The sequence below is a fragment of the Pseudorasbora parva genome, chromosome 22 (genome assembly GCF_024679245.1).
Source record: "Pseudorasbora parva isolate DD20220531a chromosome 22, ASM2467924v1, whole genome shotgun sequence".
Lineage (NCBI taxonomy): Eukaryota > Metazoa > Chordata > Actinopteri > Cypriniformes > Gobionidae > Pseudorasbora > Pseudorasbora parva.
The window spans coordinates 26,343,269-26,363,706 of NC_090193.1; the positions used below are offsets into that span (position 1 = coordinate 26,343,269).

At 37.9% G+C, this 20,438-nt stretch overlaps 1 protein-coding gene across 2 annotated transcripts in view; it reads right to left on the reverse strand.

Moving 5' to 3' along the window:
• Positions 1 to 288: 288 nt before the first annotated feature.
• skib (v-ski avian sarcoma viral oncogene homolog b) overlaps positions 289 to 20,438 on the reverse strand; it is a 39,058-nt gene continuing 18,908 nt past the window's right edge. The window contains exons 2-7 of one of the 2 annotated variants that reach the window (XM_067431543.1): positions 4,678 to 4,791; positions 4,135 to 4,226; positions 3,693 to 3,973; positions 3,214 to 3,485; positions 2,448 to 2,678; positions 289 to 2,215 (exon numbers count right to left, since the gene is read on the reverse strand). In XM_067431543.1, the coding sequence (XP_067287644.1) occupies positions 2,000 to 2,215; positions 2,448 to 2,678; positions 3,214 to 3,485; positions 3,693 to 3,973; positions 4,135 to 4,226; positions 4,678 to 4,791 (1,206 nt within the window). In that variant the 3' untranslated portion in view covers positions 289 to 1,999. Of the gene's footprint in view, positions 2,216 to 2,447; positions 2,679 to 3,213; positions 3,486 to 3,692; positions 3,974 to 4,134; positions 4,230 to 4,677; positions 4,792 to 20,438 lie in introns of both variants that reach the window. The other variant, XM_067431542.1, reaches the window with a different exon arrangement.

Sequence of the window (20,438 nt, forward strand, 5' to 3'; positions counted from 1 at the left end):
AAATAATCTAAAGATTTGTACTCATATTTGTAACCAGTGTTAAGTGTTAACTTTTTTTTTACTTCGTCTCATGAACCAGGGTTAACTGTAATAATCAAAAATGTAACTCGTCTTATGAGTTAAGGCTAACTTCTCTTAAATGATTTTGAGCTAATAAACAGAGTTAACTCTTCTCATACTTTTCTGACAGACAAACAAGAAAAAATGTAATTTTTAAAATGCATATTACATTGCTTTAAATGCATAGAATCCACACTGAATGCAGAAAAAATATCAGAAAACAAGACAAATGGTTGATTCTGTTTAATGATGTTATACGTGGGGGAACATTAAAACAAGTAAAGAAAATGACCCACATCAAAACCAAAACTATGACAAGACCCTGAACACAATGCATATCTCTAGTGTGCCGCATGAGAACATCAAGAGGTTAAAAACCGACATAGGCAAGCATACGGATCTTGTTATATAGAAGGGGAAGTAAAAATGTACCCAGAATAAATAGAACGATGGAGAGATTAGCATATGTATTACTGCAGGTTTATTCAAGACGGGGGTAATGGAGATAAAAGATCTTTAAAAATTCAGCAAATATTCTTTACAGTTCATCAGTCACGTTTCTGATTTATCCACCAAAAAAGTCAGAATGTGAAACTTTGCTTTGGTAAATATATAAAGTGATTTCCAAAGGGACTGAAATTATTCAGAAATATATTGATCTAAATTTTTTTTGTTAATATTACATAAGGATTTTATACAGTAAATGCCCTCTAGTTGAAAATATGATAGGAGAAATTTATTTTCGTTACATTATTTCATACATACAGGCTATTGGTTTGGAGCAAAAGCATTAAGAGTGAAGTGTAAAGCAAGCTATCATATTTACATAGATTTTTGTTTAAGTGGTATTCACATCTGTAACAAATGTATGAAAACTTTTTTATTCAATACTTGATGTCTGAGATCTGAAAAAACAGAGGGCTTCAAATAGACAATACAACTATCTTTTCTTAAAAGTGCAATTCTTTTTTTTTGGTAGAAAGTAAAAAAATATATATCCTTGTTTTCTATATAAGTAGAAATGTTATTTTCATTAACAGCATTTTTATTTATTTATCTTTACCTTAAACGAGCCCTAAAACCAGTGACTAAAAATGGTTGTTTTTCACTTAATTCTGATTCTGAACAAAAAAACTTTAATTTCACCATCCAACGGAGCATGGAGTGATCAATGTCATGTCCTCGTTTGGAGTGTCAAAAACAGTGAAAACCAGTAATTAAAGTACAATACTTGATATTACTTGAAGTTTAGGACAGACGTAGGATTCAGCCCATATTGATTGTTGCCAATACTATAGGGTTTTAAGTACATGGTAATTAAAAATACAAAGATAATAAGTTCATCTGAATGTAGGTTTATAATAAAGCTTTGCTGCACCATAGCACTGTCGCTCATGCAAACTATTTCGATACAACAGCGAAAAAAGGTGAAATAAAAGCGAGCAAAACCTTGTAATGACAACACTATTGTGTAGCAAGTATAATTCTGGCTTGTAACACTTTCTAGTTTACAGAGTATCAGTGGCACTAGCAGGATGTTCACCTGCTACTGTCAACGTAATGTGAATAGAAAACACATTTGTTTCCCAAATATTTTTCAAGTATCTTTGCAAAAAAAATTAAATAGCTTATAACAAAATAAATTCCTTAGATTAGCTTAAAAAAGCTAACCGAAGGCGAGTCAGTCACGCGCGATGCCACCATCTCGGAGCGTCCTCCCCTCGAGGAGCGACCAAACTTCTTTCCAGTTACTTGAGTTCATGATTCATGGTTACAGTTTCCATTGGTTCTGGTAAACATACACTGTAATATGCTTGTTTTTCATGACCACTGTCCTGTGCTTCAGTACTTTTTTCATGAATACGTTGGCTTAAGAGGTGTCCTCTTATCAAAGTCTTAATCCTCGGCCATACATTTCACACATTGCTCTAAGAGTCATTTAAGAGACATCTTTAGCTCTCAATTCTTTCTTCTCTCCCTCAGTTGGTTGTGTGTTTGCGTGTGCTTCCGTCTCTGCTTTGTGACTGAGCTGTTCCTGGAGCTCTTTGACGACCCTCTCCAGGTTCTGCCGGGTGTCCCACTCCTTCAGCAGGTCCTCTCTTAACTGCTCACGGTCCACTTCTGCTTGCTGGAGCTTCATTTGCAGATCTTCAATCTAATGGAGAGAAAAAGAGTCGTTTTTCAGGCATCCTATTTGCTATCATTGTACTTTATTATTCACAGTTGTGTCTTAAAGTGCGAGATCATTAGTAAAAATGCTTGTTTGCATTTCAACTCACCCTGCTCTCTAAACATCAGAAAGAGCCATTAAAAACACAATATCACCCAGGACAGTTTAAATGTATCTTTTGAGCTAAAATATACCAGCAGGATGTTCCGAATCTCACCTGTGAGGAATACTTGGCCCTCAGACGCCCTGCCTCGCAGCCCTTATCGCACACACGGAGCTGTCTCTCCCTGTCCAGCTCCCTCTTCAGCCTGCCGCAGGACTCGTTGGCGTCTCGCACCTTCTTCTCACACTCCACACGGAGGCGCTCAATCTCCTTCCTCAGATTCCGCTTCGCCTCGATGGCTTCCCTCAACCTGCCCTTCTTAGTGACCCTGACAAACTCCAGCTCCTGTGAATGACAGTCAGTATTATTGAAGAATAGCACACCAACCGACACCTTTTATTACAAAGCAATTCGCTATACAAGTTTGCTTATTTTATTATCCACTTAGAAATTGTGCAGAACAGTTATTTTAGTATTATTTATGTACTATTATTGTAGTATTTATTCATTTATTAATGTATTCATCATTACAATTTTAGTTAAGGTTTTAGTAATGTTGTTATTTTTTTAAATTTCTATTTAGCTTTAATTCATTTCTTCAGTTTTAGCTTTTTGTACTTTGTACAACTTAAGCTTATTTATTCCAGTAAATGCCAAAACAGTATTTATATTTTATTTTATTGCAGCTATTTTCTATTTTCAATAGTTTTAGATAACAACACTTTTGAACAGATTTTTTTATATTTTTGAACATTTAAACAATTGAATTGAATATTTTGTTCTTTATTTAAAGTAATTATTTGGTTTGAAATAAAAACTGTTTTGTTGCTTTCCAGGTTGAAATGATATTCTGAATCGTAGATATGATCGTTTTTAGTACCTGCTGAAGGCTGCGTTTGGCTTGCAGAGCGGCGGCCAGTTTCTCCTCTTGCTTCACTCTCATGCAGATGATCTCCTGGAGGAATTTCTCTCTGGCGTCCTTAGAGCTCAGGTCACTGCAGAGCGTCTGCTTGAGGACCTCCAGCTCAGAGCAAGGGCTCGCCCCTTGTCTCGCCTTCCCATCATGCACCTCTGCAGTACTGGGAGCGCTGAGGTTCATCACCCCTATGCCATTTGTAAATGGAGGGGACATCAAGGAACAGGAGACAGTGCCTGGAATGACAGAATAATACAGCAGTGAAATAAAAGTGCAATAATTATGTCATTCTCAATCCAAATATATTGCAAGATATTGCAAAACATACGCTCTTCTGAGCTTTTTTTTTTAAAGTTTACATGTATTGTATTAGTGTACTATCTAAACGTGGATGTATCGATTGTTTTCACAGGATGCGGATGTATTTAACTATCACTTCTTACCTTCACCACAGTTGTCAACCTCGATTTCTGCGTCCGAGTCCTCGTTCTCCTGAGGACGCTGTTTGACTACTGGAGAGGGCATTGAGGCCTTGGTCGCCGGCTGTGATTGTCTCTCTGCAGATGGCCACCTCTTTCTTGGCCTGGAGCTTTCTGTCTTGCTTGTGTTGTGGGTCTCAGTGGGGTTAGAGAAACGGTGTGGTGGCTGCTCGTTATTTTTAAATGTGGCAATGGGCAGAGTTACATTTGGAACCACCAGACTTTCTTGTCCTTTAGCGAGTGGTCTGAATATCACAGGAAAAGGACACGTTAATTAAATGTCGCAATCAAAGCAATGTATTGATGCAACGGAGATGATGAATTAATTACTTATGGCTAATCATTAATATATTAACGCTATAATGGTTTAATACCAGAAATGGTAACAGTTGTTGCAGTGGCGTACCTCTCATACTTGTAGCTAGGTGTCTCTCGCTCAACAGAGGGAACTCTGGGAGACCAGGGCCTGAAGGCTGAAGGTCTCTGCTTGAACTGGAGCTGCTTAAGATCCAAAACAGAGAAAAATAAGACTGTTTAAGACAGAAAAAGTTAAATTAAAGTTAAACTAAACTAAAGTTAAAGTTAAATTCTTTTTTTTATTTATATGACAAAACAGATTAAAAAAAATAGCATCCCTAACTTCAATATATATGATGTCAACATAAAAAAGCTCTAATAATCAATGCTGATAACTTTGGGTAAATTTACATTCAATGTATAATCCGGTCTATGCTGCGATGATTTGGTTCAATTATGCTCAGGCAGTGTATGAAAGTGAAAATGTGTGAAAATTGACCAAACAACGCAATAACTAAATTAAATAAATATATGAAATGAATAATAAATGTTTAAAATTAAAGATATAATAGCTTTGAAACCACAAAATATTAATATTTCACTAAGCATATAATGTATTCATAAAGGAAGCAATAAGCCAATACAAAACTACCTTATTAGCAGATGCAGCCAAGGACTGTAGCCAATCAGCTTGCTTCTCTTTGTCCACCGATGGGGATCTTGAGCAGTCATGTTTGGACTTTTTAAAGGGAATGGGACTGAACGCCTGTTAAAAAAGAAAAGAAAAAGAAATCAGTGAAATGGAAAAAAACACTGTGAATGCAAGGCTCTGTGGAGGCAAGAAAACGATTCCTGAAAAAGAAAAAGAAAAGAAAGGATGACCGTAAGTAATCCCTCCCCTTTGCCCTCAGGTTTCAGCGTCTCAGATTCAGGATGTGTTTAAATTTGCCGTACCAATGACCTGCCCAAACCTGTGTCTCTTTCTGCCTCAAGTTCAGGAATTTAAAACACCCCCGTAACCTGAGCATCTTATGAACCAGAGTCAGTGTGAAAGTCAGCTGAAGATAAAGTCATGAAGAGCTGCTGATAGAAAAATGGTTCAAAATGAATAAGAAATGTGGTGTTTTTCATCACCTGAGTGAGTGAGAGTTATTGACTGGATAAATGAGGTCAAGGACTGCAGCTTTAAGAAAGAGTCGTTGACTATAATGCGACACAAGGGGGAGATGCCGCGCTAGATTTCCGATTTCATGCCAATCTATAGCTAACTATAAGCCTGTTAACACAAGGCGTGGGAGCACGTTTTGTGACCGTGGCTGTTTGGAGCGTTCTTTCAATGCGGATCTGACTCACGCTACACACTTGCCTCCACGTTCAGCTTCAGCGACGACTTACGGTCTGTAAAGTGGGCCTTGGAGCCGAGAAACACGCGCAAGGAACACACAAAGCACACACTTTTTCTAAGAGCGCGGAGTGGAATAGCGCGGATCAAGAACTCTTCATCCTGAGCGTAGTGGCTTTGAGAGCAGCCTCTTAGCGATTCAATACACTTTCTGAATGATTAAAAGGCATAGAACGATAGAGGACGTGCACTCTATTAATATAGAAATAGTATTAAAACATTTTGTATATATATATATATATATATATATATATATATATATATATATATATATATATATATATATATATATATATATGCGCACCCAAGTTGTTCCAAACCTGTATGAATTTCTTTCTTCTGCTGAACACGAAGGAAGATATTATGAATAATATGGATGGCCAAGCAGTTCATGGACCCCACTGACTTCCATAGCATGGAAAAAAAATACTATGGAAGTAATTTGGGTCCATTAACTGTTTGGTTACAGTCATTCTTCAAAATATCTTTTGTGTTTAGCAAGAGAGAGAAATTCATACAGGTTTGGAATAACTTGAGGGTGAGTAAATAAGGACAAAAATATCCTTTCTGGTTGAAAAAGCCAACTGAAAACTGACGTCACCAAACTGCAAATCGTTTATTAGTTATATCAGTTATATATTTATTCTAAATAAACAGAGAGCTGGTGCTCAAATTAAAGACATATTCATATCAGTTTTTCTGTTATGAAAGGTATTCCAATTCAATTATTTTACAAAAATATCATAGGTCATTATTGAGTAGTGAGGTCCATTTATAATGTTGAATATTTTGGAAGCTTTGGCTAGTAAATTGTGGTAGGTGACATACTGAAAATAACCATAATCAAACAATAATTGACAGTTCCTCACTCCTTCCTAAGTCTGGAGACCTGCCTGCATTGTGCAAAGGAAAGCGCAGTTTTTTTTCCCCTTCAAAAAATGCGGATGGGTAAAGTCAAAACATGACTCAAGCAGTGAACAACCACTGCAGACCCAACAAAGAACGTCTGTCTGTGTTTGTTCCTTCCCTGAGGTCTGGAGTTCCAGGAAGACCAGGGCGTCCCAGACATAATAGTCTTTGACTGTTCACCCTCCCAGACACCACAAGGGAGCCGCTGATGCAACGTCCGCTGATCTGAAATTCAGGGCAGCCGTGACACGGCCCTCGCTCACCACCACATCAAAAGCGATGTGGCCTCGTGACACACATGCAGGGCAGACGGTATCTAACAGCTGGGCAAAACCACACATCCACATAATGGATGCAGATTAAGACATGTACAACATCTGGGCTCAAACCAAACAGTCTTATATAAACCTTAAAGGAAGCCACCTGGGTTTATAATAACATTTTAAAGAATACTAAATGGGGTTATTGCAAAGCATTAAGAATTACACTACAGTATGAATACAGATAAAATATTAATGTACGATAAAATGTAACATACAGTATATTCTTGTTGAAAAAAGCAACAACAACAAAAAAGCACTAACACAGGCTCCATTTACTGACGGAGCTCATGAGTGAGTGATTGAAAGAGTGAGTGAGGGCCACATTTCCTCTCTGTAGTTTGCTTTGGCTGATGGCCCTGTGGGAACTCAGAGCGTCTGGTTCCTGAATGTGAGTGGGCGGGTTCGAGGAGCAGGACCACAGAGGAAACACAAAGCAGCAGGAATGTATACTTGAAGGCCAAGTACGGCTTACTCTTAAAGTGGCCATTCAATCCTATGCCCTTTCAACTGCCTATTGTGCAGGATTTCTTTGAAGGCATGTTGTAAACGAGCGCTTTACACCAAACATACATCGATGAAACCTGCATATCTGCGCCAACATACTGTTGGCTTTGCAGGATTCAATTCATTAATCAGATTCATTATTCTTATGGCGGATGAATGAATGGCAGATAAATTAAATAAATGTCTAAATAAATTAAATAAAGACAAAAGAAAACACGCTTGGTTTTTGGCAGCTATAGGGTGGGCTGACAGATCCTGTGGGCAACTAAACTATGCTTATGCATTTTATACACTCACAATTATGTTCATGCTCCATTTATACTAAATGAGCAGGGTTTTCTAGCATATTTCAACTGTTTTGACTGAAGCTGGCTCGTGTCATTACTTTCAGCTCAGCTAATAGAAAAATACTGCAATTTTCTAGTGTAATTTTGTTTGTTTGGTCGAGGCATTCTATATAGCCCTTCATCAAACTCAGCATTCAGCCCGCTTTGGATTGTTTTTAATCAATGCACAAATTGCAAAAAACAAATGTAACACTATCTGTGACTAAATTCTGATTGGGTGGGCTCAGCTCACCTCTATCCATGCCTAGATCTGGCCTGCTAAAACAGAAAGGTAACACTATTTTACATCATTAAGTTACATGTAGTTACTATTAATTATGCAGTTATCCAACTAAACCAAACCCTAACCCTTTAACCAATGATTACATGTACACTACCAGTCAAAAGTTTGAGAACGGTAAGATTTGTACGTTTAAAAGTCTTCTGCTCACAAGGGTTGCATTTATTTTATTAAAAAGACAACAACAAAAAATTTAACATTGTGAAATAATATTAAAATGTAATTTTTTTTGTTGAATTTGTTTAATGTTTTATTCCTGTGATGCAAGCTAAATTTTGAGCATCATTATTCCAATCTTCAGTGTCACATGATCCTTCGGAAATCATTCTAATATGACGATTAGCCACTCAACAAACATTATTATCAGTGTTCAAAGCAGTTTTTTGTTTTGTTTTTGTTTTAGGATTCTTTGATGAAAATAACAGCATTTATCTGAAATAATAATAAATCTTCGCAGAAATAAATTGAATTTTAAAATATATTCAAATAGAAAAAAAAAGTTTTAAGTGTAAAAATATTTCACAATAATACTGTTTTTGCTATATTTTGGATCAAATAAATGCAGCCTTGGTAAGCAGAAGAGACTTCTTTAAAAACAATTTAAAACATCTTACTGTTCTCAAACTTTTGACTGTGTTGTTACTTAATATTACTCAGTACACTTATATTCATAACTACAGTCTAACAAAGACACCTTAACATAAAATGTAACAAAATAAATTCTACAATTAATTTTAAATCATCACAACATTAAAAATGATTTCTGTTTGAGATTTGCTGAATATTACATTGAACAGATTAACAAGAAAACAGCATGCACAATTAAGTATCCAATATTAACCACTACTGATACAAACTTTTTAAAATGTATTGGTCAATAGCTGATCTGGTGCCAAGATATCATGCATCCCTAGTTTTTTCAGTGTGTGGAAACAATGTGAAATTACTGAGCTGATACTGATTTTAAATGGGTTTGTAAAATTACATTTTTGCAAATGGTCCAAGATTTGCAAACGTCCCAAGCAAATATTGACTATAACAGTTTGGAATGCATTGCTCCATCCAAGAGCCATGGGTGCATGTTGTCATAAAACGGATTGGATAACATCTGACCACATTTGCTTCTGATTTCGGAATGACTAATGAAGCAAATATCATCCTTCGCTTGCATTCGTGGTGTCACACCATCCGGCTTGTTCAGGGAGATGGTGCATGGTCTAAGTCTCTGTTGCCATTACTTGGAAGCCGAATAAGTGGAGTTGTATTCGCTGTGAAACAAAAATAGTCTGCTCTATTGAACTTGCTCAAACAACTAACCTCCTCACAATAACGTGCCATGCCGCCTGAAAGAACTGTAGCGGTGGCTGTGCACAGCAACCAGGCACAACAAGTTTCCTATTACAGTTTTTCTTTCCCCCCCACGGAAATCCTGCATGTAATCCCTAGATCTGTGTGATTCTGAATGCTTTGCCAAAGTCAAGGGCAAAACTGGTGAAGCGCACTTGGGTAGGAGCTTTATTGAGAGGTGCTGGAGACCGGTGCTCTATTTAGAGGGGGCTTCTGGAAGACTGCATAGGATAAAAGTGTATATAAGAGTATGTGAAATAGAAAGAAGGTGGTAATGCCAGCTGTCCTCACGCAAGTTAGAGTGCTTTGGAGGGTCTCGCAATTTATATTAAGCTTAGTTGTCACCAGGTGTCAGCTGGCAAATCGTTGCCATTTGAAAATGTCCCCAGCTCTTCCGCTTTCAGTGACAGGAAAAAACCATGCCATCACGTTTCCCTTCAAGTCCATTCTGTTCCAGAAGCCTTTCCAGAAGTAAGATACAGAGCCTTAGGGAAAACAATCTTGATTGGATTGTGTTAATAGCCTTTGGACTGGAGTTTTGCTGCTGTCTAAGCTGAAGAGGGAACAGACTCTCGAGGCAGAGGCGGGGTGTAACGCGTAATCCTGCTCTGAGAGTGATGGAGGAATCCATCTGCTTCCTTACACGCACATCCTTATGTGCGTGGATTCCAGCAGGCACATAAGGGTATAGTCTCATCGGACTCTTAAGTCCTCCAATAAGTAGTCCACCTCCAGACTGCAAATAAATTGCATCTACAAAACCATACATACTGTTCTACCCAAATTTCTCTTGATCATAAAACAGTTTGCATTTAAGTATTTAAATGGATTAAACAGCATACTGTGGAGAGTAATGCTGAGCCGGAGAGGAGACAAGACACCCCACAAAGCAAACGCACATTCAACACAATATCTTTCTGCTTCTCTTCACATTTAGAACACTAATAATGCAGAAACATGCAAACCAGGAAGCCTAAGGGTATGACGGTCAAAGATAAACGTCTGTAGAAACTCAAGACACAGACACACACCACTAAAGATTATTACTCAGTGCTGCTAATCTGTCTATCAGTACGTTTTCAGTTTGTTTGTGTGATTGATTGTGGGACAAAATCCATATAGACTTAAAGTGGGGTTCAAAAAATGAACACATTTAAAACCTGTACATTATTATGGAAATAATGGAAATAATTAAATGTAGAATTTTTTTTTTTTTACAATTACAAGTTGTAAAATGTCATAATTGCACCATTGAAAGAGAAAAAAGGGAATGTTGCATTGGTGTATAAGTGAGGTTTTATTATTTAAAAATAAAAAATAAAATACCAGTCAATAAAATGGTTATAAACACTATAAATGTAATTTATTTGCCTTCACTTCACAAATTATTTGAATGTAAAAGTAGTCTGATTATTATAGTATAAAACAAACAAATTATAGTGGCATTTATTATAAACAATATTTATTATAAAAACCAAGCCAAAATGTGTAAAAGAAATGGATTTAAAGCAAATCTGAAATGCACTACACAAATAAAATTGGGCTCAGGTACCTCTCACTTGGCACAAATCCAAATGTGTGCCCTTTTCATATATTTTGCCTGCTTTACATTAATGACATTATACTAAGTCCCCTAGTAATATAAGCTGCAGTGTATTTCAGATGATAAAAGAGTGATTTGTAGTCTGGAAAATACAGTAAACAAGAAATGGTACATATTTAAAAATACAAAAACATAAAAAAGAGGACAAATGTAATTCTTTTTGATCATCCTAAAAATTATACATGAGAACAAGGATTAAAAACTGGTAAAATGGGAAAAATATTGTAATAAAATTGAACTTTCCAAATTGTTATACTGATAATATAAAATTTAGTTGTATTAAATCAGAAAAAAAGCAAACCTTTTTACTTGTGGTCTCAGACTCTTGGTCCCCATTGCACATTCATATAGTTAAGACAACATCTTGAGACAAATGGAACATGAGTGATGGTCGTGCCTAAATTCTAATCTGTGTGCTTTAGTTCTAACGCTAATGCGCAGGAGGTTAAAGTGCAGAAAGACGATTAAAGTCTCACTGAATCACCTCTTTGGCACACCAACACAAGGGACTCGAAATAAGCAGGGCCATAATATCACATATCAGGTAGAAGAGCTTTAAAGTCCCACTGAACCACAGGTAGTGAATGAGATTTCATAAGCGCTGTGTATTTCCAAGTGAAACGGAATATTGAACAGAGGGCAGAGTTTTTACCTCAGCGCTCCTCCTCTCCATTTCTCGCTCATAGCAGATGAACGGTTGGAGGGGAGTGGTTACACATTTTAAAACGCAAGCCGTCAAACTGACATCATCTAAGAAGGAACGCCACTTCCAGACCGGAAGAAACTTTTCAACTTTTTTTAATTAAAGATTACTACGGCAAATAATTGTTTTCTGTGTATTAACTTGCATGGATGAATTATGCACCCTAAGACCTGTAATATGTGCTAACAAAGAAAATAAGATCGATTTTGATTTCATGAGGACTTTAAGAAGGCCACCAGCCCTGCCTAAACCAACACTAAGGGAAATGGTGAAATTCCCGCCCTTTCTATCTGCAGTTTGTAGTCGTCCCTGAGCACAGAGGGTGGAATGGCTGGCTGGCTTTGGCACTCGTGCCTGAGTGATTGACTGAGCAGATGGGGCTTTAGTTCCTCCAGTGAGAGTGTGGACTTCTGTTAGCAGCTGTGTCTCACTGAAGAGCCCCTCCTGTCTCCACTAACAGCTAGCTAAACCTCCTGTCTGATGCAAAGACATCGCAGAAACTGAAGAAAAAATGTTAAGAATGGGAGGAAATTAAGAGGAGGATGCTGTGCAGAGCTTGTCCTCATACTGGTGCTAATACATCAGGCAACATGCAATACAGTTTGGGTTCAGTAAGGTTTGGGTTCTTTTTTTAAAGTAACTAATACTTCTATTCAGCAAGGGCACATTCATTGATAAAAATAAAATAAAAACTACTTCAGATAAATGTTGTTTTTTTAACTAATAATCAAAGAATCCTGAAAAAACTTGTTTTCAACATTGATAAATGATTAATGTTTCTATAGCACAAGCAGCATATTAGAATGATTTCTGAAGGATCATGTGACTGAAGCCTGGAGTAATGTTAGCTGAAAATCCAACTTTGCCATCCCAGGACGAAATGACATTTTAAATTATTTAAAATCTGAATAATATTTCACATTATTACAGTTTTTACTGTATTTTTCATCAAATATATGCAGCTTTGTTAAGAGACATAAAAATGTGTTTTACCCTATACCTCTCAGCTCATTCTCTACGAACTTCACTAAAGCATAATATCCTACAACAAATAGGCCTTAGAGCTAATCTGGGCAACACAAGTTTGAGTCCAGCCTGCAACACATTCTGTTCCATGTTACCATATCTCTCCCAATTTCCTGTCAAGATCTGTCTCTGTTTAATGTTTATGACCCTTTCGGAGAAATATTAACAACATAAATGGAATGCAAATTGTACGTAACGCTCCAGTCAGCGATCAATCAGTCATGACATTTAAATAGGACAGGACACACAGGATGTGCATTTTGTCAGGGAGCTGTTTCGGTATGTCAGACACTGAATACACAAATCACTCCCTCCCACAGCAACACCTAACCTCACACACCCAGGGACTTCAGAATGCTGCACGAAGAACACGTGAAAGCTCATACTTTGTTGAGTACGGAGGACTGACGGCAATAACCGACTCCTGCACCAAATAAGGTGCGGTGGTGGGTTTATTTGGGAGGATGATAAGGGAGTGAATGCCAAGGGGAGGTCAGAAGGTTTCAGGGTACGGAGCGGCTGCTGAAGTTGTAAAAGCTCCCGCTGTGAATTGGCAGGGTGAAGTTACGGTCAGTGCTTAGGGTCTCAATGATGTCACAGCACCTTCACTGTGTCTGCTCTGGGTTAGGGGAGGGGCAGAATGGTGGTAACTGGCTCAAGTGAAGCTATAAATCCATCCAAAATTTACTGCTTCAAACCACCTATCGGCATTCTCAACCCCTGACGGCATCTAAACTCTGGCGATCGACAACACAGAGGTGCTGTAAAGATGGTGCAGACATGTTCCGTGCAACTCCAAGAGCTAGCACAATGGTGTGCAACCGTCCAGGAGGGAGACCATCACTTGACCTTTCGCGGCGTGTCCATTTGCGACTATGGCTAATCACTGGAAGTAGACTTACAGTAATGGAAAACATGCCGGTTTCTGTGAAACGCTTTTTCTGTGCATTTGCGAGCGAGGCAGAGGGGGGAGTGGGCCCTATAATTAAGGTTTGATACGGCCAAGGCTGGGAATGGATTATTTTAGTTTGTTCTGCTTTTTACAGTCACTTTGAAAGCCCAATGTTCCCCCAGTATTTGTCAAAACAAATACAAGTTTGGTAAAATGGAGGTGGAAGTGCTAATGGATGTCGTAGAATGACGGGAAGCATTAGAAACAACAGGAGAGGAAAAACAGAGGATTGCGTGGTAGAAGGGAAAGCAAAACAAAAATATAGGGGTGAAAAAAAGCTAACCGTTGAGTGTCCAAAACTCCGTAATTGAGCATTTTTCCAAAGTACAAGGCATACATGGTTAGAGTTGGCTATTACAGCAGCGTGTGAAGAGCTGTCACATCTCTACATGGAAACCCGGCATTTTGGAAAAATCCCTTTTCCATTTTTCCATGAAGTAGTACCTACATCCACATGGAACGCATTTAGCACGGCTTAATAAATCAGGTGATTACATAAAGAGATTAATGGGGAAACAGAGAGGCTCATTCTTCCATAAAGCAGTAAAGAGGGCACACTCTCAGGACAGGAAACCTAATGGTGAAAAAAAAAACCCAGTGCATCCTTCAAATAAAAGCTGAGATACTTGTCTGGTTATAGTTGGCTTTATCTATATCAAAAGACAGAGATTACATGCATAAAGTCTTACACAAAACATAAAGGTTTATAGGGATAATTAACCCCAAAATTAAATGTGTGTCATATTTACTTACCGTCATGTCATTCTAAACCTGTATGACTTTCTTATGAGGAACACAAAAGATATTTGAAGAATATTGGTAACAAAAAAACATCTTGGTAAACACTGATAACATTTCTCAACATATCTTTAGTCATAATGGTTTGGAATGACATGAATGTGAGTAAATAATTAAAATGTGTAATATTTGGGTGAACCTCTCAGACAGTGAATGGGAAGCATCCCTGCGGAAAACACCAGTTTTTGATTGCATGTCAGCTTGGAGATTGATTACCTGGTTGGGACATCAGCATCCTAAACTGGAGACTAGAATCTAACAACCTAAAATGAGGTTTTTTGTCAGCAGGCATTACATTATTCTGCTCCCTTGATGTGATTTGTAACCCTGAAAATTCCTGGAAACTTCTTTTTCCTGGACCATTTTCATTTAACAGCACTCCTCTGAATCTGAAAGGGCCAATGTTTTTCTCTATAGCAACCGCATAACATCTTTAGCTCAGCTCTGACTCAACCAACAGAACACAACAAAATACTGAATTCGCCATCTCCACTCCAGAGTGTTCGTAGACCAGACCCTCTCCCAGCCCTGCTTCTGTGCCTAACATTAGTCAGGCAATCTTCTGGATCCTTGCTAAATGGACCCCCACACCTGACATCCATTAAACATGTAGTTTTGCTAGTGCTCCACTCGCATAAATCCTGTGAAAGTAGCTTCATTTTAACAGAGATGTTGCTGGTTTACAGATAATCTGGTGTTTCTGAATTTGTGCCAAAATGGCTGACGGTTAGAGTAGCTTACCGGTGAGTCAGCGCCGGCTCAGGTCTAACGCACAAGAGAGAACGAAGATATAGGCCAATGTGTTATATAAACGTCTCCTGTGTTTTGAGGACAGTGTTCTGCGTGTTAATTTGTTCAGTCTGTTCTGGTCGGAGGGATTAGGGCCCGGAGCTCCTGTTTTGAGCCCTGCCTCAAAGGATGGCCTGAGGTTAGCATGTAATCTCCCAGCTTTCCCAGCACCAATCCACACTGACCCATGTGGCCTGTCCACTGACAGCTGAGGGACATTCATCTGTCAGTGTCCTCACATACATTAGTACCACATTCTATGCCTTATAAGAGCATATACTACAACGTGTTGATGCATGTACACTGATATTAAAATTGTGTCCGATAATGGATGTCTTCTAAAAGCATTTATTCATCTTAGTTAATGTTGATTATTTACTAATTACAATATTTACCAATACATTATTAAAATCAAAGTTGTATCTGTTAATATTATTTAATGACCAGACCCTCACCCCAATGAACTTAGGGGTGTTCCCACTGTAGGAGTCGATGGAATCTTTGGAACTTTACATCAAAACAGGGTCAGACATAATAGAAGATGGCAGTCGTTACACACTTAATTAATTAATTAATTCACTCCCGCCAAACTTTTAAAATCCCCTTATTAACACACTTTTAGCGTGACTGTTCAAATTAGTCCAATTTAGCGATGACTTGATGAGTATCAATGTTGCTACCTAGCAGTTGCCAATACCTAATTTAACAGAGGAAAAAGTCACGAAAAACAGCTGTTATATTATGTCAAAATTATATAAATGAGAAAAAAGGTATTCTTTAATTAATTATTCTTTTTATTGGCTAAATGTCGGGTGATGGCGCTAAACGCACATGATCATTGTCTTAAAAGGTGCTTGGACAGAAGAGATAAAGATACTAAAAATTAATACACATGGTAATGTACACTTACTGATTTGATATGATTTATTGTAGCTTAAATCTAATCAAATCTATATTTATTGCATTAATATACCATCATTAAACTAAAGCTGGCACTGCAGTATGTATAATTTCAAACCAAAGTCTTTATGGATATTATCTATTTCTAAAGTGAGCTGCATGTAAATGTTTGTGACAAAGTTTCTGAGGCAGCTCTCTGACATGTAATAAGTCGGTGTCAGAATTTCTTGCTTCATTTCATTCAGTTTTTGTTTTTATAGTGCACTCAACTGCCATGCACTATATAGGGATTAGAGAATCAGTAAACAAGGGAGCGAAGGGAGTCGACACCGAGAATCGATTCCTGTGCTGGAGTCGACCCCTCTGAGGCTATTCAGAGTCAAGAAATCGACTCTTTTGGAGTCGACTCCCGATCACCAAATGAACATGGAGATCACATGAACTAACAGTTATTAACAAAGAATAATAAATACTGTAAAAAAAGGTTTTGCTCACTGTTCTTTAAATGTTAGTTAATGCATTAACTAATGTTAAGTAATGAGACCTTATTTTAGAGTGTTACAATCTTATGTTGCATATGCAAATTCGAGCTGCTTATCTTGGCCAGGACACTCCTGTAAAAGAGATTATTGATCTCAGCGATTTTTTTCTCCTGGTTAAATAAAGGTGAAATAAAATGCATAAAGAAAAATAAACAACTGATAAAGATGTTAAAATCACAATTAAGTAAATAATTTAAAAAAATATATATTTTCTTAATATGTAATTGCAATAATTAAGGATCACCTTTAAATAGATTTGATAACACTTTACACTATGTTTCATTTTGTTAACATAAGTTTATTAATAATAATAATATCATTTATTAACCGAGGTTAGCGTTAATTAATTTATGCAATTTGCACAAACATTTTGTATAAACCATAAACGATATATTTATAAATAACAATAACACTGTCCCAAATGAACTTTATTGCAAAGTGTTACAATTAAGTTCCTTCCTAATTCCGGAATACTCCTGTCAATTGTGAGCTGCTTTACTGTATAAGGCCACGGTGTACCGGCAGCCAGTGAGCGCACGTATACCCACCCAGCGAGTCTGAGAGAACGAGAGCTCAGGGTGAACAGACACTAGTATGGCAGGGAGGGGAGGCTCTGCTCAGGAACTCAATAATAACTTTCAGCAGTCTAGCCAGGAGGCTAGAGGCCCAGACTGCGGCTGTTCCATCCTCCAGCCCGCCCCCCCTCCGCAGCCCTGGGCTCCTCCCTCTGCCCTGGCCTGTGTCTGCTCCACAGGACTAATGCATTTTGCAGACAGCCTAGAGACTTAAAGAGACATAAACCGCATTTTTCCTCCCTGAATCACTGCCGTTGATGTAACCACTAACTCAGAACAGAGATCATTATTTCCAGCCGTTTATTCAAAATCTCCCGCTCTCGCTGTCTTTCTTATTACTCTTTTCCTCTCTTGGAACTCGGGAGACCTCGACATGACACGGAAAAGCGAGGGAGAGATGGCCTGAAAAATGTTAAGAGCCTCTCAATAAATCTCGGGCCAAATGCTCTAACTGCACCACCCTCCGAACGCTTCTTTGATGTGCAACTCACCAGCCTGGAGAAGCTCTTGTCAAGTGCAATCAGAGGTCCTGGCGTCAAATGCATTTGAAGTCATTATTATTATAATTATAAGGGGCAAATCCAATAGGCATGATCAGACAGCGCTGGTACAGAGCAGATCCAGCTGTTGGGAGTTAGGATGTATACTTCTGCCTGTAAATCAACAGAGATTACATTACTGCTGTCTGCCGGGCAGGGAATAATGATGGATCTGAATGCTAAATGCATCAGTCTGAGAGACAAAAGCTGCATGCGGGATTCGTAGTGAAGTGGGAAGTGCCGTCTGTCTCCAGCAGACCGCTGGCGCTGTAAATACAGGCAATTTAGTTTCGCATGTGCACTAACATGCTTCAGGTATCACGAAAAGACACAGGAGCTTACATACAGTTCACCCAAAAAAGAAATCATTTACTCAACCTCATATCATTCCAAACCTGCATGATTTCTTTTTTGTGTGTGTGGAACACAAAATCATTTTTTTGAAGAATGTCTCTTTCATGATACAATGAAAGTCAATGGGTTCTTTATTGCCTTATTGCCTTTCATTGTATTGCCTTTTAACAGCAATTGAAAAGTTGTACAGGAATCAGTAAATGACAGAATTTTTCTCAGATCTTTGTTGCGTTAAAAAAAGACTCTCTGAACCAAGGTCTCACCTGCCTGCAAGTAGGCGTCCAAGGATTTGAGCAGATTTAACCGCAAATGTCTAACACAGTGTCTACCATCTGAGCTGTGAGACAGCATGGAGCCAGGCGCCCTAGTGAAGTAGAGCAGAATACCACAGCCAGGAAATAATTAAAAATTCAATGGGCTTGAGTGACACAGAAACCTTCAAGGGCGTGCCTGCCAAACACAGTTTTTACTCTTCCACTGTCAGCATTTTTTATCCTCCGAAAGAGGATGCTGAAACGAGTGGGGGCCATAAAGAGACTGGAAACTCAAGCACACAGAGATACACTAGATGGAAATTCAGACAGGAAACAAAAACAAGGCCAAGAAGTTGGAAGAAGGTCATTGTGTTTCCGACTGAATTTCTTAATAAAAAAAAAAAAAACCCACAAGATCAAATGTATTTTTACGCCCTCTCAGTTTGATTTAGTCTCTCTCTGTTAACTGATATTTATGAGAGGGCATTGTTACTCGAGCCACAGAAGGTGTTAAAGTTGGTTCAGCCTCTGTGGATATAATTTCTAAAGGAATCTGGACTTGATCAGACCTGAAAAGCCCAATGAGCAAAACACACAAGATAAGATTGTAGGACAGTAGAATATATCCCCCACGGATGCGACGCCCCTGTAGCCTACATGTTGTGAATGCCCTAAAGTGACTTTCTGTTTCTTTGAAAAAAACTCTGGACCGCTTTTAATCCTGCAGTATTCTACCCGTAATAATGTAGGCTATACTTTCTTTATAGCATTGCCAATCAGGTACAATTTTATTAAGAAATATAAAATAACTATACCGTAGCCAACAATAGAAGAATTGCAGAATTACAGTAGACCTACAGAATTATGCCAAACATCAAAAACGCTTTATAGCAGGCAGAACAAAACTATTTAAAATTCCGTGTTTTTATTTTAGGTCTATTTTTATACATTTCATTTTTTTTTTAAATTAATTTATAACACTTTGTTAAAACTGTAGTTTTAAATAATGTTCAACGCATTGTTACCCGCGATTTTAATTCCTGTGTAAATGCATTTATGCCGCTTCAGAGAAGGATTAAACGGTCTGTGTAAATGCACATTTTTGGGATTTTATGCCGCTTCAGAATCGGTTTCTGTGCCGCGTTTGCTGTATAAAGATGCCTTAAGTCAGCGTGAACACATTCCACAATTTTCTAACATTGATTGTAGAAACACAATATACAGGAATCTGAATGTTATTATGAATTGAGAAAGATTTTCTCATTATTATTCTGTTCTGGGGCTGTTTGAAGTTTCAGAGTGAATTGATGAGGCACATGATGACGCATATCGACACAAAACTCATTCGTTGACTCACCAGGGTCCAACTTCTCGCCATCTGTGTGAATCACGTCTGCTGTCTTGCCTTGTAAAATTCTCTTCGAAGGCTAGACACATGCAAAAGATGCCTGCATAAAACCCACTTCCCACCATCTAAAGCTCCAAGGTATTTTAAAGGGGAGAAAGGCAATGAACTTCTGACCCGAATAGAGGGCTGTGAAGGAAGCTGAGGAGCTTGGGGGCATCCAGAGTGTCTTGCCATGTCTCACCCTGCAAGGTCATAAAAAAACCCCTAAAACTCCAATTTTATGGCTGCCAGATGGTGGTGGGAGTCTGTGTGCCCCTGGACCCCTTGTCTCTGGACTTGTCTCCAACTCCAGTAAAACCAGTTGACCCCGGTGAACTGACATTCACTCTCTATCTAGCTATTTTTCAGAACATCTTTCCGAATGTCTATCTGAATATCCATCTAGATCTGTTAATATCTATTTGAATATCTTAATGTCTTTCTTAATATAGATTCAATTGAATATATGTCTATCTATCTATCTATCTATCTATCTATCTATCTATCTATCTATCTATCTATCTATCTATCTATCTATCTATCTATCTATCTATCTATCTATCTATCTATCTATCTATCTATCTATCTATCTATCTATCTATCTATCTATCTATCTATCTATCTATCTATCTATCTATCTATCTATCTATCTATCTATCTCCATTTTCAGTATTTATATCCATTTCCAATAGGCTATCAATCCATAATCTAGTTTCTTCAAATCTTTTTTTCACTGTACATAACCAGGTCAATGGGAGTTTACAAGTGCAAGATCACCATCAATAAAAAAAAAAATCAATCATAATAATAAAAAAAATCAATCACTCAATCGTTTTCTCTGCTAGTTATCAATTCAAGAGATTAGCTGCCTCCAATCCT